This window comes from Prunus mume, linkage group LG7 (assembly GCF_029339155.1).
Source record: "Prunus mume cultivar Tortuosa linkage group LG7, ASM2933915v1, whole genome shotgun sequence".
NCBI lineage: Eukaryota > Viridiplantae > Streptophyta > Magnoliopsida > Rosales > Rosaceae > Prunus > Prunus mume.
The window spans coordinates 5,299,676-5,325,048 of record NC_142704.1 but is presented as its reverse complement, the minus strand read 5'-3'; the positions used below and the strand labels follow the sequence as shown (position 1 = coordinate 5,325,048).

At 38.0% G+C, this 25,373-nt stretch overlaps 6 protein-coding genes across 7 annotated transcripts; 4 read left to right on the top strand and 2 right to left on the bottom strand.

Moving 5' to 3' along the window:
- Positions 1-3,124: 3,124 nt before the first annotated feature.
- LOC103338135 (uncharacterized) lies at positions 3,125-13,987 on the top strand. 2 transcript variants are annotated; one of them, XM_089055773.1, is made up of 14 exons: positions 3,125-3,339; positions 3,442-3,535; positions 3,648-3,758; positions 3,856-3,953; positions 4,047-4,130; positions 4,303-4,436; positions 4,528-4,600; positions 4,693-4,738; positions 4,901-5,010; positions 5,100-5,207; positions 5,284-5,343; positions 5,449-5,510; positions 13,119-13,431; positions 13,575-13,987. In XM_089055773.1, exons 1-14 carry the CDS (start codon positions 3,262-3,264, stop codon positions 13,788-13,790), a joined length of 1,587 nt encoding a protein of 528 aa, XP_088911899.1. In that variant the 5' UTR covers positions 3,125-3,261; the 3' UTR covers positions 13,791-13,987. The 2 variants fall into 2 exon arrangements, with proteins under 2 accessions (XP_088911899.1, XP_008239544.2); XM_008241322.2 differs by lacking the exons at positions 13,119-13,431; positions 13,575-13,987 and adding exons at positions 5,972-6,284; positions 6,428-6,806 and having other exon boundaries at positions 3,149-3,339.
- On the bottom strand, positions 6,851-9,040 carry LOC103338134 (mitochondrial phosphate carrier protein 2, mitochondrial). Its single transcript, XM_008241321.3, has 6 exons — positions 8,703-9,040; positions 7,860-8,221; positions 7,733-7,776; positions 7,431-7,645; positions 7,209-7,333; positions 6,851-7,109 (listed from the first exon to the last, which is right to left on the bottom strand). Exons 1-6 carry the CDS (start codon positions 8,961-8,963, stop codon positions 7,058-7,060), a joined length of 1,059 nt encoding a protein of 352 aa, XP_008239543.2. The 5' UTR covers positions 8,964-9,040; the 3' UTR covers positions 6,851-7,057.
- Positions 9,728-10,855, top strand: LOC148915311 (acyl carrier protein 1, chloroplastic-like). The gene is made up of 4 exons (XM_089055628.1): positions 9,728-9,881; positions 10,138-10,236; positions 10,352-10,474; positions 10,603-10,855. Exons 1-4 carry the CDS (start codon positions 9,807-9,809, stop codon positions 10,732-10,734), a joined length of 429 nt encoding a protein of 142 aa, XP_088911754.1. The 5' UTR covers positions 9,728-9,806; the 3' UTR covers positions 10,735-10,855.
- A 10-nt stretch (positions 13,988-13,997) lies between the features above and the next one.
- LOC148915310 (mitochondrial phosphate carrier protein 2, mitochondrial-like) lies at positions 13,998-16,153 on the bottom strand. The gene is made up of 6 exons (XM_089055774.1): positions 15,832-16,153; positions 15,007-15,365; positions 14,880-14,923; positions 14,578-14,792; positions 14,356-14,480; positions 13,998-14,256 (listed from the first exon to the last, which is right to left on the bottom strand). The coding sequence occupies exons 1-6, from the start codon at positions 16,087-16,089 to the stop codon at positions 14,205-14,207; spliced, it is 1,053 nt and encodes a 350-aa protein (XP_088911900.1). The 5' UTR covers positions 16,090-16,153; the 3' UTR covers positions 13,998-14,204.
- A 1,433-nt stretch (positions 16,154-17,586) lies between these two features.
- On the top strand, positions 17,587-18,739 carry LOC103338137 (acyl carrier protein 1, chloroplastic). The gene is made up of 4 exons (XM_089055655.1): positions 17,587-17,746; positions 17,986-18,084; positions 18,200-18,322; positions 18,465-18,739. The coding sequence occupies exons 1-4, from the start codon at positions 17,672-17,674 to the stop codon at positions 18,594-18,596; spliced, it is 429 nt and encodes a 142-aa protein (XP_088911781.1). The 5' UTR covers positions 17,587-17,671; the 3' UTR covers positions 18,597-18,739.
- An 883-nt stretch (positions 18,740-19,622) lies between these two features.
- On the top strand, positions 19,623-25,102 carry LOC103338138 (coiled-coil protein). The gene is made up of 17 exons (XM_089055654.1): positions 19,623-20,174; positions 20,578-20,747; positions 20,855-20,930; positions 21,098-21,139; positions 21,273-21,335; positions 21,531-21,580; positions 21,659-21,686; positions 21,816-21,890; positions 21,968-22,078; positions 22,157-22,217; positions 22,489-22,605; positions 22,702-22,820; positions 22,977-23,046; positions 23,490-23,531; positions 24,126-24,166; positions 24,311-24,437; positions 24,717-25,102. Exons 1-17 carry the CDS (start codon positions 19,809-19,811, stop codon positions 24,851-24,853), a joined length of 1,695 nt encoding a protein of 564 aa, XP_088911780.1. The 5' UTR covers positions 19,623-19,808; the 3' UTR covers positions 24,854-25,102.
- The last annotated feature ends 271 nt before the right edge of the window (positions 25,103-25,373 follow it).

Below are 25,373 nucleotides of genomic sequence, written 5' to 3'. Positions count from 1 at the left end.
GTTGAAATCGTATGCTGAGATTTTTGAATGACCCATATCCCGTTGTCACACAATTTAATACGTGGTTAATCTCACCTAACATGATTTAAATATCGATATCTTACTTATATTTTATGAGAGATGACACAATGTAATTAATAAGGAGGAAGGCAATTAAGCAATAGTCTTACAACTTAAAACTACCGAGTGAAAGTTGAGAGAAACCTCATAATATAATAATGTGATACGACTTTAATCGCAAAGCTTTGTTGCTTTTAATACTACCTCAAACCCTAGAATCACTAGGAAGCAAATATACCCTTAAAACATAAAACATTGTTTTGACTTAACAAAGCGGCAAGTTATGAACCCAAATTAGACTCGAAATCCAAATCTACAAAGGTTAGAATTTCGTGTTTATGAGCCTACAAGCATGAAGTTTTCGATCATTTCTGTCATTTCCTCTGTACATCAAGAAAATAGATAAAATCATTTTTAAGAGATTAGAAATCAAACCGAGGTTATTCTCCCATTGCCAATTGATTTTGGCAATATCTGATACATACATAAATGATGAAATTCAATTTTGTCGGTCTGAACTGAACTTGGACCGTGGAAACTTGGGACCGCTTCTTCTTTTAATACCCCCCTCTTGGCCGGTTCTTCAAATTACTCAAATCATGAACTACGACTATGGTCGAGAAATAAATGCACCTAATTGACTGGCTAACTAGAACCGTGTTGTGGTGAAGAAGATCACAACTGGCAATGGTAATGTATGATTTTATTTTGAGCACGTTTTCCTCGTTTAATAATTTCCTTCTTCTTCTTCTTCTTCTTCTTCTTCTTCTTCTTCTTCTTCTTCTTCTTCTTCTTTCTCTTCCTCCTCCTCCCAAAACCCTGAACCAACAAAAACCCTGCAACAACCAAAATCTGTCCTCTCAAAACTTTGAATGATTTTGTGGTGGGGTGGCTGCATGCAATGTAACAAACATTATTAATATTTGATGATTGGTGGGTGGCATTAGCAAATCTCTGTTGAGTGTGACGAGTCTTATTGACTAGGCGTGAACGACGGGGGGGGGGGGGTCCTTTTTATTGTCACCATTCTCTCTTCTTGTACGTGCACTGTAAAACAACACACACTCTCTCTCTCTCTCTCTCTCTCTATATATATATATATATATATACAGTCGGTGCACACGTGCCAGCTCCTCATCACTACAGCTAGATCAGAGACTTTGAAGAATTGAATCTGGAAAAAAAAAAAAAAAAACGTGTGAAACGTATGATATACGCCAGGAAATGCCAGTTGGAAAACGAAACACGGTGGAAAATAGTACAAGTAAAATAATTGAAGCATGGAGATCATCATGACCAAGAAAAGAAAACAAAAGAGAGAGAAAATCCAGGAGATAAGGCATGCAACATGCAAACCTTAACATATGTGTGGATATGGTGGCTTTTCCAAACTCTCAATGTTAGACTCTGATTGGCCCAAAAAGGACATTTTACCCGTCTTGGAATTCAATTTCATAAATAAATAAAAACATATTTACAATGAGAGCATATGCATTGTATTTACCCAAATGCAAGCTCGATCTGATGGAAGAACCTTCATTTAATTTCCTAGCCTAGGCACGCACCTTCTCCGGTTCTTATATGTTAGTTGTTCATTAATGCATTTTGTCTGTATCACACAAAGGACTATGTGTTTTGTGCGTTGAATGTTACGTATTACGCGTTAAGGAATGCGCTCTATTAAACCATATCTCTCCAAGTGGTAGTACTCCGACTTACTGTATGTGTAAAAAAAACATATTAGATTTTGTTATCTCCGTATATTAATGTATCCTAAATAAACATCAATCAACGTCTAGTCCACAATATTTTCCTTTGGGCAGCTTTCTGCATTTTTCCTCCTAAAGTCATGCGGCATATCTGATATATCAGTTTGATTTTGTGATGTGAAAGGTAATGAGGAAAGATCTCTTCATAACTACTGTTGTGTTATGCTCGGTGGAGTTTTTTTTCTTTTTCTTTTCACAAATCAAATGTTTAAGAAAGCATCCAAGTTAATCAGATGGGGGTTTAATTTCTTCTGGGAAATTGCCTGAAAATGTCATGAATGCATACAAATTTGATCAAATTGTCGTTTGGTTTGGACGAGGGTTTTGTAGTGAAATCGCTTTCAAATTGCAACTGTCGGTTAGTGTTGCCTACGCGTAAACAGATAATGGACTGTGGCCTGCTCACAAACTCGTCCAATCTCAATTTGATAACCAGTACAAAAGAAATCTAAAACCTTTAAGATCAAAGATCTGCATAAAACGAGTTCAATGAAAGCAAATGCATGCATGCCTTGCCTGCCGCAGCCGTATAGTGGCAAATAAACATGTAACATCACAAATATATATATTTGTGGCATTTGCATGCCTAAATCTTTGTGTGTAACATCACAATTTAATGAATTTATGCCAATCTTTTCCTCCATCCACCTAATTTGGCTGCCTCTTTTTCTTTCTAGATCCAATATTCATGCTTTTTTACTCATTCTTCCCGCTCTATCTATCAATTAGTGATACATATGATATGTAATGTGAGCTGGTTTATCCCATGTTTCTACGGTACGTTTTCGTACTCAATACAGCTACATAAAAATATCATACATTTTTGAATTATTATGGTTCATTGAGGAGTATCTTTGACCCTTAAAGTGGTGTTACATCACTCAATGAGCCAAATCTACCACTAGATGGGCTATAATGACCCAGTGAGCGATATTTTATATGTTCAAAGTTTGAACTAATCCAAGTTTAGGGAAAAAAATTAGGTTGTATAAGTAACTTGCAATTTACAAGTAAATCATGGACAAGATTGATTAAATATGTAATGACAATGTTGATCAATACAACCTATGATCATATGCCCTAATAACACTCATTTTGTGGAATAAAAATACAACTTGAGCCACAGTACATGACAAACTTGGGCCGAACTCACGACGTACCCCAAGAACCAGTTGACGTGGATCTTGGATCGATGAACCACTTCTTAAGATTTCTGAATTTACATGAGCCAAATTTGGGATTGAGCCCACTACTAGATTTTGTGCGAGGAATGGCTCATGTGGCCCAGCTAATCCGAACTCAAATCTTCATGTGGCTCAAACATTTCCGGTGAGTCAATCTGTCTGTGACTTCTGTCCCTGTTTTCTAAAACCCTAACATTGGGTTTAAGCTCTGCACCTAAAACCCAGTCGGTGAATGAATCAACTCGGCCATGGTGATTTCAAGCTTTGGGATTGCGTGCCGACCCCAATTCTACCTCCGTACCCCTCAATTTCAATGCATTAACAAGGTAATTTCATGCATGCATTTGTGCATACTTAACATGAATGTGTGAATTTGTGTATGTATATGTGTGAGCTCGGTATGAGCCATTTGTTGCCATCCATTTCAGGTGCAATTGAACTTAGTCGCGGCCATGGAGGCGCTTGATGAGCCAGAGGGTCTATTTAAGGACAATAAAACCAATAATTCAGCTAATGGAAGAAGCAAGTTTCAATTTTTCCGTTTTAGTTTTGATGACTGTGATTTGGGTTTTGTATTTTGGGACCTTTAAAATGGTTTTCTAACTTTTAATTTTTGACTTTTTTGGGAGTGAAGAAGATGTTAAGGCGCCGGCGTGGAAGAAGTTGAATTCCAAAGAGCTTGGGATTACTACATCAATGATTGACAAGCCGACCCGAAAGGTTCTTAACGGGCTAAAGCGAAAGGGTACGTATTATTTTGGTGTTTAGTTAGTGATAAAGTTTGAAATTGTGGTTGAATTTGGTTTGTATTATTTTCGTGACCTTGTTGTTTTCTATTGTAGGATATGAGGTATACCTTGTAGGAGGTTGTGTAAGGGATCTTATATTAAAACGCACACCAAAGGACTTCGACATAATAACTTCAGCTGAACTCAAAGAGGTTTTGCTCTGAATTTTTAATGGAATGTTATCCGGTTTGTGTTGATACCATAAGTTGTTTCTAGCTTGTAGCATCTGCAAATGATATTTTCAGGTGACAAGAACATTTTCTTGGTGTGAAATAGTTGGCAAGCGGTTTCCTATATGTCATGTGCACATTAGTGATACGGTTGTGGAGGTTTGTATTTGTCCTAGTTCTAAACTAATTTTCAACTAATATTGAGCTATGTCTAATTGGTTGCGAATTGGGGGTGCTACCATTGCAAACTGAAAGTCTTAGCATACTTCCTTATATATGTGCGCTGGCACACACATTTTATATGTAATGCTAATTTTTGTACTCATAATAGGTCTCAAGTTTCAGCATCTCTGCCCGAAAGTATGGTAGGCACGTAAATGCTGATTTTGGAAAACCAGTTCACTGTGATGACAAGGATTATATTCGTTGGAGGAACTGTTTGCAGCGTGACTTTACAATTAACGGGTTGTTTATGAAATCCTTGTTACTTGAAATTTGGCACTTAAAATTCATCCTTCTTTTTACTTATTGTAGTTTTCCTTTTTTTCTTTTTCAGGTTGATGTTTGATCCTTATGCAAGGATAGTGTATGACTACATGGGAGGAATGGAGGACATTCGAAATGCTAAAGTGTGCTTGTATTCTTAGAAGTTGTGGTTTCTTAAATTACTTTAGCCTAGCTGGCAAATACATTGTCCTCACATCATCTTCTTTGGGCCTAGGTCCAAACCGTGATACCTGCAAGTACTTCTTTTCGAGAGGATTGTGGTGAGTTTTTGTTTGCTTTATTTTGTGTATACATGGGTAATTCCAAAGTAGTTGTTATCTCCCATGGGGGGTGTGTTCTAAGAACACACCCAACCCATGCACACTTGACAAACTCTTTCTCATGTTTATGGAGAAACTAAATCATATTCTGCGTATGTGCAGCTCGCATCCTACGTGCAATAAGAATTGCTGCCCGTTTAGGCTTTCGTATTTCCAAGGAAACAGCTCATTCTGTTAAAAATTTATCTGACTCAATTCTTAGGCTTGATAAGGTAGTTTAAGAGATCTTGGACCTTATCATTTTCCTTGCACTTAATATTCTTGAGTTCCTGAATTACTTAGTCATTACTTCATACTTTAGGGAAGGCTCCTAATGGAAATGAACTACATGCTAGCATATGGTTCTGCTGAAGCTTCTTTGAGGTTATTATGGAAATTTGGACTTCTAGAACTACTTCTACCTATTCAGGTATGGATTTAATATTGAATAAATTTGCTACTTGTCTGCACAGTACAATAAGTTTCAATATAGTTTCATATTGCAGGCAGCATATTTTGTTAGGCATGGTTTTCGAAGACGTGACAAAAGGACTAATATGCTTTTGGTAATTATCATTACACACTTGTTATATGCTTATTCAATACTTGATTATATCGTGAAGAGGGTTTGACCTAAAAGTGCATTTAATTCTCTGGCTTTCCACATGCAGTCCCTTTTTTCTAACTTGGATAAACTTCTTTCACCTGACAAGCCATGCCACAGTAGCTTATGGTAAGATGCTTATGATAAAAGAATGCTCATGTGTTTTCTTTATGCCATTAATAACAGGCGATTGAAAAGGTTTAATTGGTCATACTTGCATGGTATCAGTTTTTCTTGGATTCTCATGTTATAGAACAGTATTTCTTTGGCGTGGTGTATGAGATTCCTGCCATTGGGAGGGTTAGATGTATGCAGCCTTATCCTGCATACTTACAAGTTGTTCCTTGTTTTGAATTCCTCCAGGTTGTACTCTTGTTTCAAACAACATAAAATTCCTCCAGGTTGTACTGGAGTACTCTTGCCCTTGCATCATATTTCTTTGCAGTTTGTTTGCTCCTTTTTCTTTTTATTGGTCTGAGTGATCTAAGCAGATTAAGTTGCATAATTCTCTTATGAGATTCTAGGATGTGTACTTACAAGCTCATTACGAGTTGGACCAACTGAGACTCATCACAGGTTTACACTTCCAGGGTTGCGATCTTAGCATTCCACAAAGCAGTGTCCGAACAACCTAGGGATCCATTGGTGGTTGCTGCATTTAGCCTTGCAATCCACAATGGTGGAGATATGCTAGAAGCAGTGAACATAGCTAGGGGAATCACTAAACTACACGATGTTAGCTTTAATGAATTATCAGAAACTCAGGATTTGAACCCTCGAGCATTGAAAGATGAGGTTGTGAATCTTGCAACATCTCTTAAGCGTGCGCTAAACCATATGACTGATGAGCAAATAGTCTCTGAGGCGATGGCAGGGTACCCACAAGCACCATATTCTGATCTGGTGAGCACTTCCTTCATTTAAATATTTCTTGTCCTCATGACAAGATTTTTCGTTTTTGTTTGCTGTTTGTGTGTGTGTTGTTTGCATTCATCTCATTTATTGAGAAACTCTAAAGGGTTATTGGGTTTGATCTCAACTTCCAGGTATTTATCCCATGGGGGTTATCTCTGAGGGTCAGCAGGGTTTTTAGTTGCGTAACGTCTGGTGCAGAGAGGGGATTTGTGCCAAAGCAAGGCAGCAAGATTGATTATGAATCATTGGCTGCTGGAAACCTGCCGGAAGTTCGGCATATTTTTGCAAGAGTTGTGTTTGATACCATATATCCGCTTAGTCTAAATCGTGACAATTTTGAAACATGAATACTTGTTTGTGAGAACAATTTAAAAAAATTTACAACAGTAAATCGTGGGAATTGTTTTTTTCCCCCTTTTTTGCCCACACCTTAGCCTACAACGTGGTTGCCTACAAGTGCAAAGCCTTTGGAAAGGCTCTTTCTGATATAATAACAGGATGTTTTTATAATTTTATTGTATTCATATGCTTGACATGGTGCTCACTCCATTGAATATCTGTAAAATTGTTACTGAATATCTCCATTAACATAATTCAAGGTATAAGCAGTTGGAATTTTTTATTTTTATGTTGCATATTCCTCCATGGGGAACTTTACCCCAAACATCGCCCTTTCAATCAAACCGGGCAGCAAATGGCATGAAGAAAAAGTATACAAACAAAATTTGTACTGTATAATATACAAACCATCAGCTTCAATTTCAAGCCTTGGCAAGCTCGGTGGCGGAGGGAGCAGGACCACCGGTAGTTGGCCTGGGAAAACAGAACAGTTTGCAGAACATGGATAAGTATGAAGCTTCCAATCATAGGATATGGAAAATCACAAGGAAAATGAAGGGAGCATAGACTTACAGCCCAACCAAAACTTTGAAAGCGTCATAGAGAACCCATTGGCCTCCAGTGAGGGTTCCAATCATGAATATTCGAAGAGGAAGACCACGAGTGAAAAGACCTAATAACCCTAGCTTCTTCACAGCCTGCAAGACATCGGCAATGAAAACAAAAAACTGATCATAGAGAAAGAAAGAACAAAAAAAGGGTTTATGTTCTGCATGCATATATATAAAAACTCACATCACCAACAGTTGCTCCCTTGGCATTGTTGAGGAAAGAGACCAAGTTGTCAGCTGGGTGTGAGACAACAGCACAGAATACACCAGCAATATATCCACTGGCAAAGCTCACCCCCAGCTGCAAAGGTTTGCTGCATTGCTCTTTAGGTGTTGGGATGGCATGCTTGTACATCAGCTCGATTGTATTCTCGAACGACGCAAATTTCATCATAGTATCTGCAGAAATAAAATCCCAAAATGTTAGAATTTGATTTCAGTGCATCAAGATATCCAAATGAGATGATTGAAACCTTTCAAACTTACAAGGAACCTGACGTCCCCAAAGAGGAACAAGCCCCTTGTACAACCTGCAACACAGTCAAAGTAATCATCAAACCAAAGTTCTTCAAACACAACCACCAAAAGAATTTGAAAGGATTCGAATTCAAACCCAAGAGCGCCTTCGGATTTGATGATCTTTGGAAGCCCGTCAGCCAAGCCTCTGGCAAAGCCGGGCTGAGTCTGGACACGAACTTTGACAGCTTCCATGGGACAGAGGGCAACATCAGCAATGACTTCAGCTGATGCAGAGCCTGCAAGGTAGATCAAGGTCTTGTACTTGGTTGCATACTCCGGCCCTGCAATGTCTGTGTAGTACTTCTTGAAAAACTCATAGAGGCCAAACTTTCCAGCACCCTGGGCGCTGTAGCCGATCAAGGTGGGCGCCCAGCCCTTGAACAAACCTCTGATGCCCTGCTCCTTCAACAGAACTCCAAATCCGGATGTGACGCTCTTGTACTTAATTGGGTCAATCTGAATTGTTAATATCAGCAACATAATTTTTGTCAAGACTTTCTATAGAAAATAAAATGAAGAATAAAATTGGGGCATGATACATTGAATGAGTTCAGAAACAACATAAGTAATGCTACGATATTTCTACAGACATACTTGGTAATAGCTTGGTCATGCTAATTGAGGTAATAGATACATATTAACTAGTCAATCATTTGTGTGATTGACTAACGTGATCAGAAAATGTAACACTAAGATTAGATCAGTTGGCCAAGGCGGTGAGTTCGCCCCTTATACACAAGTTTGAATCCCCTTTTTTCGTAGATTAGATCAATTTAGAGTAGTTTATACTATCATTTGTATGAAAGAAAAATGTATTTAAAAAATATTAAACTACTTTTTTTTCCCCTACTTATAGGACAGCTTGACCTGTATATATATATATATATATATATATTTTTTTTTTTTAAAAACAAAGGGAAAAGAAAGAAAGCTTGACCTGCATATTACACTTGACGACATCGATAGGAGTGACGGCCAAATGGGTTAGGCCAGTGGCCAGCATACCTGCAACTCCACACGCCGCATAGAACTCAGCAGAGTACATCTCTACCTTCTCTCTAGGCGTTGCAATCACCACCCTTGATGACGGTGCTGATGATGCATAACCTGATGCCACCATTGAAGAAGATGAAGAGTAGAGGAAGCTTGGGAGGAGAGAGTGGCGAGAGTTTTTGTTGTTGTTGAGTGGATCTGCCATTATCGATTGATTAAAGTCTCTCCCTGTAATTTTGGAAGTCTCTGTCTTTTGATGGAATTACACGTCGAAAAATATCTGCGTGGCGCGCAATTTATATTGAAGCTTTTCTTGAGACCGTTAACTCACGGCGTTGACCAATCATTCAAAACTTATGAATCAGAAGACGTAACCGGTTTCGTTTCTTCTGCTGTTTCTACACGTTCAAAGAATCTTCATCCACTCAGACCCAAAAAGAAAAGAAGAATCTTCATCCCCATACTCCAATAAATATGAAGGCAAAAAATCTTCGGCTCCTGTGGTTTGTCGGATTTTTCACTTTTGTTTAAGTGATTTTAATTTTGACAATTTAACTCCGATAATTTAAATGTATATTTAAATTTGTGTTTTATTATGTGACACAATAAATACGTGTCGATGACAATAAATTGTATTTTAAATGAAATTGAAAGAAATTTAATATAATTTTACAACGTAACTTTGAATTGTGAGAGATTTAAAACTATAGAGACAAGATTAACAAAATTAAAACTAATTGAGAAAACAGACAAACTACAACGACAAAAAATGGACCTTTTGCTAATTAAGAAACACATTCCAGACGACATGTCGTTTGTGTAGTAATGGCCGCCGGCCGGTGGGAGATGGATGGTCTAGTTGTTAATTTGTCCCATCTGGCAACTTGTACCTGAATTCCAAGGCCCCACCCATGGTTTCCAATCTCTGCCACGTAAGTAGAAGATAGGGCAGCTCTGTTCCAATAGGGCACAACTTTACCTCACCCTCGCCATATCCCACTGTTTTGAGTAACAAAGTTTTTGTGGTTTGGTTTCTTGAGCAGCTTCAATGGCTTCTGCTTCAGCTACTTCTCTTTGCAGGTTCCAGCCCTTTCAAAACCAGCCAACCAAGACTTCTGGCCTGGTATTAGCATTTAACCTAATTTCTCTGTCTTTTTCTTCCTTTTTTTTTTTTTTTTTCATTTGGGTTATCTTCTAAATTTTGGGTTTGCCTTATCTATGGATTGAATGTTGCCATCATTTGTTTTATTTTAAATACTTTTTTTTATTGAATTATTGCCCAATTGAAGGTTTTTCAGACCAATAAGTAAATGTGATTAAACTGAAAGTATAAATATGAGCCAATATCTGCTTTTGATGCTTATGAACTAATAATGTAGGTAACAAGAATAAGTTCAAGTTTACAATTGGTTTCTAATGGATGGGCTAAGACTGGCTTCTCTTCTCTGAGAACCTCTCATCTCCAAATCTGTTGCGCTGTAAGTTGTTCAGCTCGAAAAATTATTGTGTGCATCTGATACACGATGAGGACATATTTCACTCGTAACAAGTTATATATCGAAAACCACATAATGAAAATTGAAAAATGGACAGGCCAAACCTGAGACAGTGCAAAAGGTTGTGGAGATTGTGAGGAAGCAACTGGCTTTGCCTCCAGAGTCTGAGGTCACCCCTGACTCCAAGTTTGCATCCCTTGGTGCCGACTCTCTTGACACAGTATGACCTGCTGCCACTATTTTCTACTCCAATTGATTATCAAATTCTATTTATGCATATGGTTTTTAAATGCATTATTATATATAATTTATTGGTGGATAAAAATAAGATTGGATGATCTGTTGCAGGTGGAGATAGTGATGGGTTTGGAGGAAGAATTTGACATAAGCGTTGAAGAGGAGAGCTCTCAGAACATAAGCACGGTCCAAGACGCAGCTAATTTGATAGAGAAGCTGGTTGAAAAGAAAGCAGCTGCCTAATTATAACTAGCCTATGTGCATGCGTTTCTGCGCCTGTGAGAGGCCTTTTTTTAAAGAATTTAATTTTTTTTTAGAATTAAAAAGATAATGGGTAGTTGTGTTATGTTAAAATAGGATCTATTATCTGATTTTTCTTTTAATTTTAATTTTTAAAATTGTAAATTTACCATATTATCCTCATTTAATTAATAATTTCAATTCTTAATGTTTACATTAACCAATGCCATTTTCTAGTATTTTTAATGTTTCACAATTATCTGTCTTTTGCTTTATATAATTATAATTAACTTGAGTTTATAATTAAGTTTGATTGGTTATGTGCCTAATTAAATTGTGACCTTTTCTTGATTTGATTTGGTGAGGTTGGTTGGTTGGTTTTGCAGGTTCTGGATTTTGTATGTGATTTTCGTCAAGTTGCCTTGCTTTTTGTGTGATAATATCTGCTCTAGTCTAGAGGTGCATGTTATTTGCCCTTCTTTTGTGTGCGTTAGATTAGGATATATTTCATGCCTTGTAACAATGGACGTAATGCATTAACAAATGACAATTACTTATACGAATACAGTAGATAATTTATTTCCTACAAAATATACGTAATTCTAAATTTTCAAACAATCAAATATGGTGAATGTAAAAGATAATGTGTATAGTTGATTAAATTACACTTTTCATCCTCGTGGTTTAGACCATTTTCAACTTATTAAGGCCATGTTTACAATTTTTGCTCAGTGTTTTGCATAAATATTAAATTATGATAGTTGTGATTCTCTCTTATACGCTATATTTAAATTAACCGCATGTGTGCGATTGTAAATTGATGATCCACAAATCTAACGTATCAAAATTTACCCTATTAAATCTACAAATCATCCATACATCATAATTTTCCTTGAGGCATATTGATACTTCGATATTCAATTCTCTATCTCATGCACCAACTGTTGGCGGGTGAGTGCCACAAGGATATAGTAAGAGTAAGAGATAAAATTTTACAAAAATTATTTTCTAGGGTTAATTACAGTTTGGTTTCCTGTGATTACACCTTAAGACATGTTAGTCCATGTCTTTTTAATTTTAACAATCACATACTCGGCCTTTTAAATTTGTTACGATGTGGCTCCGTTTCTGTTAGATCTCTCTGTTAATTGCTTACGCATGTGGTCCCATATTTTAATTTTTTTAATTTAAATTGATTAAAATATGAATAAAGTATTAAAACCAAAAAAATTTCTCAAAAATTCTCTCTCTCTCTGCGTTCTCTCTGCAACAAATCCAGAACCCAGCTCTCTCTCTTCTCTCTGCTCTCTACCCCATGACACCACCACGTGCAAACTATACCACAACCCAGCCTGCAACCACATCCCCACGAACCCAGAAACCCAGACCCGACGTAGAACCCGAAAGCCCAGTTGGAACCATCTTCGAGTCAAGACCCATCCGGCTGGTGGATCCGAGATCCGGAACTTCAGGATGGAGATTCTGCTTCGGTGGTGGCTGAATCGGGGCGGCTTTGGGGATTTCCTCTCCGCGTTTTGGATATTGACCTGGCCCATGACGACATTCTTGGGGGCAGCGGGTTTCTGGACCCGTGGGAGTGGGTTGTAGTTGGTCCTGGTCGGCCTTCGCTTACTCCGGTTGGCTTGTGGGGAGGTTCTGACCCGATTAGGGTTAGGGCTTCTATTGGAATTCATCAGTGCTTGAGGTAAGACAGAGTCTGAGGCAATTTTGATGACTGAAAACTTTAACACCCATATAAAATCTAACAAAATCAAATCCAAAAATTCGAGCTTTTCGAGCTCTTGCAACGAAAGAGAAGAGGATAAAATTACAAACTTTGGGGCTCTTGAGAGCCAAGGGGAATTTACAGAGAGAAGTGAAAACGAAGATGAGATTGTGTGAAGATTGGGAAGGAGGGAGGGCTGTGTTTTATAGGGAAAGGAAGGGGAAGATACTTTAAGGCAATTAGAGTAGGGAAAGCGACAACCGCCAGGCTTCGATTTCAATGAGACATCGAAATCTAGGTTGGGGGGAAGAAATCGGGTCTGGGTTTCTGGGTTCGTGGGGATGTGGTTGCAGGCTGGGGTGTGGTATAGTTTGCAGGTGGTGGTGTCATGGGTAGAGAGCAGAGAGAAGAGATAGAGCTGGGTTCTGGGTTCGTTGCAGAGATAGAACGCAGAGAGAGAGAGAGAGAGAGAGAGAGAGAGAGAGAGATTTTTTGAGAATTTTTTTTAATTTTTTAATTTTTAATTTTTTTGGTTTTTAATACTTTATTCATATTTTAATCAATTAAAAAATGTGAGACCCACAGTGCAACGTAAGCAATTAACAGGGAGATCTAACAGAAACCCTTCCAACTGAGACTCATCACAGGTTTACACTTCCAGGGTTGCGATCTTAGCATTCCACAAAGCACTGTCCGAACAACCTAGGGATCCATTGGTGGTTGCTGCATTTAGCCTTGCAATCCACAATGGTGGAGATATGCTAGAAGCAGTAAGCATAGCTAGGAGAATCACTAAACTACACGATGTTAGCTTTAATGAGTTATCAGAAACTCAGGATTTGAACCCTCGAGCATTGAAAGATGAGGTCGTGAATCTTGCAACATCTCTTAAGCGTGCGCTAAACCATATGACTGATGAGCAAATAGTCTCTGAGGCAATGGCAGGGTACCCACAAGCACCATATTCTGATCTGGTGAGCACTTCCTTCATTTAAATATTTCTTGTCCTCATGACAAGATTTTTCGTTTTTGTTTGCTGTTTGTGTGTGTGTTGTTTGCATTCATCTAATTTATTGAGAAACTCTAAAGGGTTATTGGGTTTGATCTCAACTTCCAGGTATTTATCCAATGGGGGTTATCTCTGAGGGTCAGCAGGGTTTTTAGTTGCGTAACGTCTGGTGCAGAGAGGGGATCTGTGCCAAAGCAAGGCAGCAAGATTGATTATGAGTCATTGGCTGCTGGAAACCTGCCGGAAGTTCGGCATATTTTTGCAAGAGTTGTGTTTGATACCATATATCCGCTTAGTCTAAATCGTGACAATTTTGAAACATGAATACTTGTTTGTGAGAACAATTTAAAAAAATTTACAACAGTAAATCGTGGGAATTGTTTTTTTCCCCCTTTTTTGCCCACACCTTAGCCTACAACGTGGTTGCCTACAAGTGCAAAGCCTTTGGAAAGGCTCTTTCTGATATAATAACAGGATGTTTTTATAATTTTATTGTATTCATATGCTTGACATGGTGCTCACTCCATTGAATATCTGTAAAATTGTTACTGAATATCTCCATTAACATAATTCAAGGTATAAGCAATTGGAATTTTTTATTTTTATGTTACATATTCCTCCATGGGGAACTTTACCCCAAACATCGCCCTTTCAATCAAACCGGGCAGCAAATGGCATGAAGAAAAATTATACAAACAAAATTTGTACTGTATAATATACAAACCATCAGCTTCAATTTCAAGCCTTGGCAAGCTCGGTGGCGGCGGGAGCAGGACCACCGGTAGTTGGCCTGGGAAAACAGAACAGTTTGCAGAACATGGATAAGTATGAAGCTTCCAAGCATAGGATATGGAAAATCACAAGGAAAATGAAGGGAGCATAGACTTACAGCCCAACCAAAACTTTGAAAGCGTCATAGAGAACCCATTGGCCTCCAGTGAGGGTTCCAATCATGAATATTCGAAGAGGAAGACCACGAGTGAAAAGACCTAATAACCCTAGCTTCTTCACAGCCTGCAAGACATCGGCAATGAAAACAAAAAACTGATCATAGAGAAAGAAAGAACAAAAAAAGGGTTTATGTTCTGCATGCATGTATATAAAAACTCACATCACCAACAGTTGCTCCCTTGGCATTGTTGAGGAAAGAGACCAAGTTGTCAGCTGGGTGTGAGACAACAGCACAGAATACACCAGCAATATATCCACTGGCAAAGCTCACCCCCAGCTGCAAAGGTTTGCTGCATTGCTCTTTAGGTGTTGGGATGGCATGCTTGTACATCAGCTCGATTGTATTCTCGAACGACGCAAATTTCATCATAGTATCTGCAGAAATCATATCCCAAAATGTTAAAATTTGATTTCAGTGCATCAAGATATCCAAATGACATGAGGGAAACCTTTCAAACTTACAAGGAACCTGACGTCCCCAAAGAGGAACAAGCCCCTTGTACAACCTGCAACACAGTCAAAGTAATCATCAAACCAAAGTTCTTCAAACACAAGAACCAAAAGAATTTGAAAGGATTTGAATTCAAACCCGAGAGCGCCTTCGGATTTGATGATCTTTGGAAGCCCATCAGCCAAGCCTCTGGCAAAGCCGGGCTGAGTTTGGACACGAACTTTGACAGCTTCCATGGGACAGAGAGCAACATCAGCAATGACTTCAGCTGATGCAGATCCTGCAAGGTAGATCAAGGTCTTGTACTTGGCTGCATACTCTGGCCCTGCAATGTCTGCGTAGTACTTCTTGAAAAACTCATAGAGGCCAAACTTTCCACCCTGGGCGCTGTAGCCGATCAAGGTGGGCGCCCAGCCCTTGAACAAACCTCTAATGCCCTGCTCCTTCAACAGAACTCCAAATCCGGATGTGACGCTCTTGTACTTAATTGGGTCAATCTGAATTGTTAATATCAGCAACATAATTTTTGTCAAGACTTTCTATAGAAAATAAAATGAAGAACAAAATTGGGGCATGATACATTGAATGAGTTCAGAAACAACATAAGTAATGCTACGACATTTCTACAGACGTAACTTGATAATAGCTTGGTCATGCTAATTGATGTAATAGATACATATTATCTACTCAATTATTTGTGTGATCGACTAATGCGATCAGAAAATGTAACACTAAGGTTAGATAAGTTGGGCAAGGCGGTGAGTTTGCCCTTTATACACAAGTTTGAATCCCCTTTTTTAGTACATTAAATCAATTTAGAGTAGTTTATACTATCACTTGTATGAAAGAAAAATGTATTTAAAAAATATTAAACCACATTTTTTTTCCCAACTTATAGGACAGCTTGACCTGCATATTTTGAAAAAAAAAACAAAAACAAAGGGAAAAGAAAGAAAGCTTGACCTGCATATTACACTTGACGACATCGATAGGAGTGACTGCCAAATGGTTTAGGCCAGTGGCCAGTATACCTGCAACTCCACACGCCGCATAGAACTCAGCAGAGTACATCTCTACCTTCTCTCTAGGCGCTGCAATCACCACCCTTGATGACGGTGCTGATGATGCATAACCTGATGCCACCATTGAAGAAGATGAAGAGTAGAGGAAGCTTGGGAGGAGAGAGGGGCGAGAGATTTTGTTGTTGAGTGGATCTGCCATTATTGATTGATTGAAGTCTCCCTCTGTAATTTTGGAAGGCTCTGCCTTTTGATGGAATTTCTGCGTGGCGCGCAATTTATTTTGAAGCTTTTCTTGAGACCGTCAACTCACGGCGTTGACCAAGCATTCAAAACTTATGAATCAGAAGCCTTGTCAAATACTCAAGGCTAGGGCTGGCAATTTCGGACACGATCCAATACACGCATGAGAAATTAGCAGGTTCAATTCGCGTGCGCAATTTATATTGAAGCTTTTCTTGAGACCGTCAACTCACGGCGTTGACAGCGTTGACCAAGCATTCAGGAGGTCGTGTCAACCCGTTTAATACACGCCAACCTGCAAAAAAATGAAGAGAAATGTAGAGTTCAACACACACACAAGGAGTTACGAACCTCCACCACCCTCATTCCTCTCCAACACTTTATCCACCATGCTACATACAACTTTGTGATTATATACTATGCATTTTGATATTTATAATATTTCTTTTTCTTCTTTTGTTTTTCCTCTATCTTCTCCTCTATCTTTTTTTCTTTCTTTTCCTTATCTCTTCTCTCCTCTATTTTTTTTCCTTCCTTTTCCTTCTCTTTAGTTTTCTCTCCTCTCTTTATTTATTTTTTTATTTCTTTTCTTTCTCTCTCTCTCTCTCTCTCTCTCTCTCTATTTTTTTCTTTTCCTTCTCTCTATCTTTTTTTTCTTTTTTTTCCTTATATTTTCTCTCCTTTCTCCGTTTTTTTAATTAAAAATTTTCAGTTGTGAGTTTTGTAACATGCATGTTATTATTTATGAACTCATTACACGACTAGAAACCCGCATGATAAAAGACGACCCGAACCCGACACAACACGTTTATTAAATGGGTTGGGTTTGGGTTGAGCATTCTTGACATGTTTATTATCACGACACGACCCTTTCCAGCCCTACTCAAGGTTTTGTTTCTTCTGCCATTTGTACACGTTCAACAGCCCGAAAAAAAAAAAAAAAAAAGAAGAATCTTCATCCCCATACTCTAATAAATATGAAGGCGAAAAATCTTCGGCTCCTGTGGTTTGTCGAATTTTTCACTTTTGTTTCAGCGGTTTTAATTTTGACAATTTAACTCATATATTTAAATTTATGTTTTATTATGTGACACAATAAGTACGTGTCGATGACAATAAATGGTATTTTAAACGAAATTGAAAGAGATTTGATATAATTTTACTACGTGACTTTGAATTGTAAGAGATTTAAAACTATAGAGACAAGATTAACAAAATTAAAACTAATTGAGAAAACAGACAAACTACAACGACAAAAAATGGACCTTTTGCTAATTAAGAAACACATTCCAGACGACATGTCGTTTGTGTAGTAATGGACGCCGGCCGGTGGGGAGATGGATGGTCTAGTTGTTAATTTGTCCCATCTAGCAACTTGTACCTGAATTCCAAGGCCCCACCCATGGTTTCCAATCTCTGCCACGTAAGTAGAAGATAGGGCAGCTCTGTTCCAATAGGGCACAACTTTACCTCACCCTCACCATATCTCTCTCTGTTTTGAGTAACAAAGTTTTTGTGGTTTGGTTTCTTGAGCAGCTTCAATGGCTTCTGCTTCAGCTACTTCTCTTTGCAGGTTCCAGCCCTTTCAAAACCAGCCAACCAAGACTTCTGGCCTGGTACTAGCATTTAACCTAATTTCTCTGTCTTTTTCTTCCCTTTTTTTTTCATTTGGGTTATCTTCTAAATTTTGGGTTTGCCTTATCTATGGATTGAATGTTTTGTTTTTTTTATTACTTTTTTTTATTGAATTATTGCCCAATTGAAGGTTTTTCAGACCAATAAGTAAATGTGATTAAACTGAAAGTATAAATATGAGCCAATATCTGCTTTTGATGCTTATGAACTAATAATGTAGGAAACAAGAACAAGTTCAAGTTTACAATTGGTTTCTAATGGATGGGCTAAGACTGGCTTCTCTTCTCTGAGAACCTCTCGTCTCCAAATCTGTTGCGCTGTAAGTTGTTCAGCTCGAAAATTTATTGTGTGCATCTGATACACGACGACGACATATTTCACTCGTAACAAGTTATATACCGAAAACCACATAATGAAAATTGAAAAATGGACAGGCCAAACCTGAGACAGTGCAAAAGGTTGTGGAGATCGTGAGGAAGCAACTGGCTTTGCCTCCAGAGTCTGAGGTCACCCCTGACTCCAAGTTTGCATCCCTTGGTGCCGACTCTCTTGACACAGTATACCCTGCTGCCATTATTTTCTACTCCAATTGATTATCAAATTCTATTTATGCATATGGTTTTTAAATTAAATATTAAATTAATTATTATATATATTTTATTGGTGGATAAAAAAATAAGATTGGATGATCTGTTGCAGGTGGAGATAGTGATGGGTTTGGAGGAAGAATTTGACATAAGCGTTGAAGAGGAGAGCTCGCAGAACATAAGCACGGTCCAAGAAGCAGCTGATTTGATCGAGAAGCTGGTTGAGAAGAAAGCAGCTGCCTAATTATAATTAAGTTTGATTGGTTATGTGCCTAATTAGATTGTGACCTTTTCTTGATTTGATTTGGTGAGGTTGGTTGGTTGGTTTTGCAGGTTCTGGATTTTGTATGACTTTGATTTGATCAATGATTTTCGTCGAGTTGCCTTGCTTTCTGTGTGATAATATATGCTCTAGTCTAGATGTGCATGTTATTTGCCCTTCCTTTTGTGCGTTAGATTAGGATGTATTTCATGCCTTGTAACAACTGACGTAATATATCAACAAGTGACAATTACTTACATGAACACAATTGATAATGTATTTCCTACCAAATATAAGTAATTCTAAATTTTCAAACAATCAAAGATTGTGAATTTAAAAGATAATATGTACAATTGATTAAATTACACTTTTCATCACCATGGTTTAGACCATTTTCGGCTTATTAAGGCCACGTTTACAATTTCTGCTCTAACCTTGAGTGTTTTGCATAAATATTAAATGTTGATAGTTGCAATTCTCTCTTATACACTATATTTAAATCAACTGTATGTGTGTGATTGTGAATTGATGATCGACTAATCTAACGTATTAAATTTTATCTTATTAAATCTACAAATCATCCATACATCAGAATTTTACTTGAGGCGTATTTGATACTTCGATGTTCAATTCTCTATCTCATGCACCAACTGTTGGCGGGAGAGTGCCACAAGGATTTACCAAGAGTGAGATAAAATTTTGCAAAAATTATTTTCTAAGAACTCATTGTCCGAAGCTTTCTGCCACACGAAACGTCGACGTTTTGTTCATTGACCTCCTCCCTATATCTGTCTTCGCTCCGCAGCCAATAGTCTACGTGTCCGAAATCACTAACGAAATGAACACGTCGACATAATTCACCGAAACATTTGGCATCTGCCTGCCGCCACCAAAGTTTGGGGCCCACACCTACTCATTTGACACGTCACGACCCGCTTTCACTCATCCTCTCCCGCGAAACGTGCATCAACGTCAATCCAATCTGGAACGGCACCGTTTGGCCTCAACATTCCCATTTCAACCCCCGCACAACCTGCCTTTGACCCAAAACTGAAGGGGAAAAGCCCCCTCTTCTTCTTCCCTCTCCAGTCCTTCTCAGTCCACCCTCCGATTTCACTTCGATTTTGTCGAGAAGAATCTCAGCTCCATTTCAGAGCAACACACATATTTATATACCCGCATACACACATATTGATGGATCGGAGGAGACCTGCGAGTCCGGTGTACTCGCGGCAGTGGAGCGGAGGTTCGAGCAGCCCGGGGTCTTCTCCGGCGATGTCTCCGGCGCACCCTCATTCTCGTCTTAATCCGTCCGTCACCGGAATCTCCACTGTCAAGCGAAATCAAAACGTCGCCGCCAAAGCCGCGGCACAGCGGCTGGCTCAGGTCATGGCTTCTCGGGCCACCGGCGATGACGACGACGACGACGACGATCTCGGGTTTCGGTTTGCTCAGCCGCCTCATGCACCTTCTTCTCTGTCCGGCAATGGTTTTAATAACGGTGCAAAGGCTCTTCCTGCGATTTCAGTGACTCGGCCTAATAGATCTCCGTCTCCTGCGGTAATTCAGAATCTATGCTAATCATTATGCTGTTTTTGAATCTGATGTAGTCTTGTTTTGATGTTATAAGATTGAATTGCATAACGGACCTTTCTTGAGATTTTTTTGTTCAGTTTCGGTGCTGTTGTTTTGAGATTTGAATTGTGGCTACTTCGTTGTGTTTTGAGTTCGTTTATGAATGTATTAGAGTGAACCAGCTCAAGTTGACTCATAGTTTTATGAGCTTCAGTTAAATTGGAGTCTATTTGATTGAACTTTTATATATATATATATTTTTGTGCCAGAGTTATTACTATTGGTTTATTCTTAATTAATGTTACTTTTAGTTAACAGTCTATTGGGAAACTTGTAAATTCTGAACGTGGTGATCTTATGGCTGATCGGATTCTGGTATTTTAATTAGTTAGGTCGGAACTTTGTAGAGCATACAACCTCAGTTCGTTCCACATCAGCAGGAAGACCCTCTATGTCTGTTCGTTCATCGACGGTAGTGCCACCCAGCAAATCCTCGGTTAGAACTCCAATAGCCATACCTCCAATTGATCCTCCTTCTAGTAGAAACAGAGATAAAAGGCAAGTTCATAAGATAGCTGTTTTTTGCTTGCATTCTTGTAGCTAGTTGATGTTGTCGAAGCTTATGACGCATGTATAGCTATAAATATAATATGTTCTTGGGGCAGGTTTATGCCAGATATTGGACAGTTCAACTCAATAGCCCCAGGAGATGAGCGTGAAGCTTCTGAGCTTCGTGATCGAGTATGTCATTTGCAGCCATCAATTTTTCTCTTCATAACAGATGCAGATAACCTTTAAATGTATTTAGGGATATGCTTTATTACTTGAATTTAAGATTGGTATTTGTGAAATCTTAAATGTAATTTTTGAATCAATAGTCTTGATACTAACATGTACTATAAATGCAGCTTGATATGCTACAAGAAGATCATGAGATTGCACTTGAGAAGGTGTGCTCTTCTATATTCTAATACAGACATGCACATGCATTTATTATACATACTAGGACACACACACGCACACACACAGGTATATGACTGTTATATTTTGTGTGTAATATTTATGCATAAGCATGTATGACAGCTTCGCCTTGCTGAAGAAAGACATGCGCAAGCAGAGGCCAGAGCTAAGGAGCTTGAGAAACAGGTGAATCCTTTTATTCATATTTACTTAGCTGCATAGTTTGAAATCAGGAATCATTGAGGTTCAGAACTTAGTGTCTCTTTTTATCATGCCTTATACATTCCTTCATAGTTCTAACAATATTAGCACAATTTTGTCACCAAGAAGGTAGTGCTGCTTCTTATTCAGCTATTTTTATGTTCAATTCTTCATTCACAGGTTGCTAACCTTGGAGAAGGTGTAAGCATGGAAGCTAAATTGTTGAGCAGGTAAAGTTGAGTTATTTTGCATCTTTTCTACCTTTATTTGATATCCTGGTTTTGATTATTCAAATGATCCATCTGCAGGAAGGAAGCAGCTTTGCGTTCAAGAGAGGTATGTTGGGAGGGTAAATTAGATGTGGCGTATACATTGAGTAATGATACTAGTACTGATTGAAACATTTTATGTTAAAATGAGATTATCTGCGGCATTTTTTAGACTGAAAAACATTGATTGTTACAGGCTGCTCTCATCGCTGCGAAACAAAACAAGGATGGGAAAGATGAGGAAATTGCAACTCTTCGTTCAGAAATTGAGGTAAACTCTTTAGATCTCAATCAAGTGTTTCTGATTTATGTGATAGCTTCATGAGTTTATTCTTTTGTAAAAATCAGAACTTAAAAGATGGTGCTGCAGCAGCAGTCGAGCATCTCCGAGAAGCAGAATCTGAAGCAAAGTCTCTTCGCTCAAAGACACAAAGAATGATTTTAACGCAAGAAGAGATGGTTTGTCTTCTGATACTCAAGTGAAATTTACTTTTACCGTTTCACACTCTTAAGTTTATTTCTGTATCTGTCTTTTAGGAGGAAGTTGTTCTGAAGAGATGTTGGCTTGCTCGCTATTGGGGTTTAGCAGTGCAGTATGGTATTCAATTTGCTACCATCTTCCCCTTCTTGAATAAGGATATAGATTGCATGCTTAAATCCGATATCGCAGCTTGATGATTTTCTCTGTATTGGGTATTTGAATTTTAACATTGTGTATCCCGTTTTAGTTATAACATCAAGAAGGTGTCCTATGAAGTATGTTTAGATCTATGTATATGTGAATTTGGATTTGAATGAATGGAGACTTAGATTTATAATTCATTTACAAACATTTTACTTTATATGCTGTTTGCTTTGCTGCTTTTTAGGCATATGTGCAGATATAGCCTTGTCGAAGCATGAGCATTGGTCATCTTTAGCTCCTCTTCCGTTTGAAGTCGTCATTTCTGCTGGACAAAAGGCAAAGGAAGATTCTTGGGATAGAGGTATATCAAAGACAATGATGTTGTTATCTCTTTATCTGATTTTATTTTTCATTTCATGCACTCAATTAAGCTTTTGTCTTGTATGACATCTACCAGGTAGTGATGACCCAGATAGAAGTAAGATAGTTCGGGATTTAAGTGACCTCACTGGCGAAGGAAATATTGAGAGTATGCTTTCAGTGGAGATGGGTTTGAGGGAATTAGCTTCTCTAAAGGTCTGTTCCTAATGTGTGACATATTAATATTTTTATTTCTCTTCAAAATTATCTCTTCAAAATATATATATATATATATATATTTATATGAAATTCTGTTTGACTTTATCCTGTTTTTGACTTCTAATTTTTGCACTGTATCACTGTTCTGTTTAGGTTGAGGATGCTGTTGCGCTTGCATTGGCCCAACGTAGACGTCCAAATTCTGTTCGGCAGTCTGGTTTAGGTATTTTTCTTTATTGTGTCATGTTATTCTAGAGTTTTCATGCCCCGGTAAAATATTTTTGATGTGAAAATCTGCATTGAACTAGATGTTACCTTCTTGATATCATGACTTGAAGATGTTATGGAGAAAATGGCTTTACTTAGTTGATTCTCTTACCCATATTCTCTGTACTTATTTCTTTTCATTTTCTAGATTATAAACTATAACAATTCCCTGACATTATAATTAATTGGTCTTCAATATCATTATGGTATTTTGGTAAGATCTTATGACAGTTGCATCCATATGCTTAATTGGTTCAAATGCTGTGTGGCGCAATATTTTATTCTTACTATCAAGCTTTTTCATGCTGGTTATCCTAGAGTTGTGCAAGGTTTTTGTTAAGGACTGGAGCAGAAAGAATTTCACAACAATGCTTACCTTTCTTCTTGTTTGAATTTCAGATTCCAAATCACCTGGTGACCCAAAATTTATGGAGGCATTTGGTAAGAGAGATACTTTGATCTGTTATACGTTGTATCGCTAAGATTTAGGAATATCAATGCACACAATCATTAATCATATGAAAAACTAATTGTATTAATTCAGAAAGCATCCATCTTTCAGGACAACTTTCCTTGTAACTTGTGATTTGCATAATTGTGTGCATTTTGTTTTTGGGATGGGTTTAGGTGAAGGCTTATGGTTGACTAGGAAATGTGACCTTGACTTTAAGTCAAAATTTGTTAGTGGAACATTTTTTTCAATTTTTTCTTTTAGAATTCTAATAATTTTTGGTATAGGAAAATAAATGGGGAAAGTTTTCTTACGGAATACTTTTGCATGTGAGAATGTTTTATAATATTATGAGACCTTTTATATTATTCAACCTGCCCTACCCAAAAGTGATGTAAAGCACACTGTATTTGGGTGGATATATAGGACCAAGCAAATAGTTCAAAACCGTTGTGAAGTTAGTTCATGCGGTAGAATCACACAGTTATGTAGCATTCTTGACACACCAAGTTTAAAGATAGATTTGAAGTGATGATAAGTTAATGTGGTAATCTTATATTCCCTTCTTCTTCTTTTTCTTACAGATCTTAGTGAAGAAGAGGTTGAAGATATTTCTTTCAAAGTGGTCAGTTGCTTTGCCCCCTTCAATATACAAAAAGCCACATCTTGTCCCTTTCTGTTATGATATCTATTATTTGTACTAAAAGTATAAACAAGATATTAAACAATGTCAGTGCACATGTTCTTCAACACTCTATTGATGTTGCAGGCTTGGCTCACTTACTTTTGGAGAAGAGCTAAAGAACATGGTGTGGAGGAGGACATCGGAGAAGACAGGCTTCAGCTTTGGATAAGCCGCAGTGCACAGACACCAACTTGCCACGATGCCGTGGATGGTAAGCTTCATCGTAATCAACAGTGCCACTCATAAGGCCAGCTTGGCCACTATTGCTTTCAATTGTAGACACATTCTTCTTAATGTTGGTCTACCAACGAAGCCATTAATTTTGTGCATGCATATGCTATGCTCTTGGTAACCTTATCAGTCGGTAGAGAATCGGGTGATGCCATGACCTTGATTGGCAACAGAAGGAGAAATAAAAATAGATTAATTCTGTCCTTAATTTTAATTTTAATTTTTCTTTAATGTGGTTACTGGTCTGAACATGTGGCAGTGGAGCGTGGTTTATATGAGCTGAGGAAGCTGGGGATAGAACAGCAACTTTGGGAAGCATCCCGTAAGGAGATCGATCAGCCCATCTCAGTTTCTAGTAATCATAAATCTGCTGCAGATTTTGACACCTCTTCATGATAGATGCTGCCGTCAGATTGTTGCTTATATTATATATCAATTCTTTTTTTCTTTTTTATACTTCATTTCTTTACATGAAATTCGAGTGCAAACTGTAGAATCTCTCTCTCTCTCTCTCTCTCTCTCTCTCTCTCTCTGTGTATCTGAAGAACTAGAATCCGCTGTATAATTATGGGATTGTATTACGGATCACTCCATTTTTTCGTGTAATCAAATCCACTTCTTTTTCTCCTTGTGAGGGTTTGCAAATCGAGTTAGTAATTTCTCCTTCTCTGCGCTTATCATGTTGTCATAACTAAATTTGCTGTTTCATACCCTTGTGCCAATGGGAGCTTCTAATCTATAATAAGGGGCTATGTTAGAAGGGTTAATGTGGCCCAACGTAGGGCTGAAATGCCGATATTAGTCCATCGTTTGGTTCATAATCTACAAATTAAAATGAAAATAACTGAACTATGGGTTCCTCCCAGTCTCAGTAGGTAGTGTAAAAAATAATAAATTTGTTTGAAAAAGAAGGGAG

What these genes read in the sequence shown, in the direction of transcription:
- LOC103338134 (XM_008241321.3), bottom strand. Translation starts at nt 8,963, where the DNA reads ATGGCAGATCCACTCAACAACAACAAAAACTCTCGCCACTCTCTCCTC. An exon ending in TCGTCAAGTGTAATATGCAG is followed by an intron (nt 8,222 to 8,702) that starts GTCAAGCTTTCT and finishes TTAACAATTCAG; the next exon opens with ATTGACCCAATTAAGTACAA. An exon ending in AAATCCGAAGGCGCTCTTGG is followed by an intron (nt 7,777 to 7,859) that starts GTTTGAATTCGA and finishes ACTGTGTTGCAG; the next exon opens with GTTGTACAAGGGGCTTGTTC.
- LOC103338135 (XM_089055773.1), top strand. Translation starts at nt 3,262, where the DNA reads ATGGTGATTTCAAGCTTTGGGATTGCGTGCCGACCCCAATTCTACCTC. An exon ending in AACTACTTCTACCTATTCAG is followed by an intron (nt 5,208 to 5,283) that starts GTATGGATTTAA and finishes TTCATATTGCAG; the next exon opens with GCAGCATATTTTGTTAGGCA. An exon ending in CCATGCCACAGTAGCTTATG is followed by an intron (nt 5,511 to 13,118) that starts GTAAGATGCTTA and finishes TTACACTTCCAG; the next exon opens with GGTTGCGATCTTAGCATTCC.
- LOC148915310 (XM_089055774.1), bottom strand. Translation starts at nt 16,089, where the DNA reads ATGGCAGATCCACTCAACAACAAAATCTCTCGCCCCTCTCTCCTCCCA. An exon ending in TCGTCAAGTGTAATATGCAG is followed by an intron (nt 15,366 to 15,831) that starts GTCAAGCTTTCT and finishes TTAACAATTCAG; the next exon opens with ATTGACCCAATTAAGTACAA. An exon ending in AAATCCGAAGGCGCTCTCGG is followed by an intron (nt 14,924 to 15,006) that starts GTTTGAATTCAA and finishes ACTGTGTTGCAG; the next exon opens with GTTGTACAAGGGGCTTGTTC.
- LOC148915311 (XM_089055628.1), top strand. Translation starts at nt 9,807, where the DNA reads ATGGCTTCTGCTTCAGCTACTTCTCTTTGCAGGTTCCAGCCCTTTCAA. An exon ending in CAACCAAGACTTCTGGCCTG is followed by an intron (nt 9,882 to 10,137) that starts GTATTAGCATTT and finishes CTAATAATGTAG; the next exon opens with GTAACAAGAATAAGTTCAAG. An exon ending in GTGCCGACTCTCTTGACACA is followed by an intron (nt 10,475 to 10,602) that starts GTATGACCTGCT and finishes GATCTGTTGCAG; the next exon opens with GTGGAGATAGTGATGGGTTT.
- LOC103338137 (XM_089055655.1), top strand. Translation starts at nt 17,672, where the DNA reads ATGGCTTCTGCTTCAGCTACTTCTCTTTGCAGGTTCCAGCCCTTTCAA. An exon ending in CAACCAAGACTTCTGGCCTG is followed by an intron (nt 17,747 to 17,985) that starts GTACTAGCATTT and finishes CTAATAATGTAG; the next exon opens with GAAACAAGAACAAGTTCAAG. An exon ending in GTCTCCAAATCTGTTGCGCT is followed by an intron (nt 18,085 to 18,199) that starts GTAAGTTGTTCA and finishes AAAAATGGACAG; the next exon opens with GCCAAACCTGAGACAGTGCA.
- LOC103338138 (XM_089055654.1), top strand. Translation starts at nt 19,809, where the DNA reads ATGGATCGGAGGAGACCTGCGAGTCCGGTGTACTCGCGGCAGTGGAGC. An exon ending in CTAAGGAGCTTGAGAAACAG is followed by an intron (nt 21,336 to 21,530) that starts GTGAATCCTTTT and finishes CTTCATTCACAG; the next exon opens with GTTGCTAACCTTGGAGAAGG. An exon ending in GAAGCTAAATTGTTGAGCAG is followed by an intron (nt 21,581 to 21,658) that starts GTAAAGTTGAGT and finishes ATCCATCTGCAG; the next exon opens with GAAGGAAGCAGCTTTGCGTT.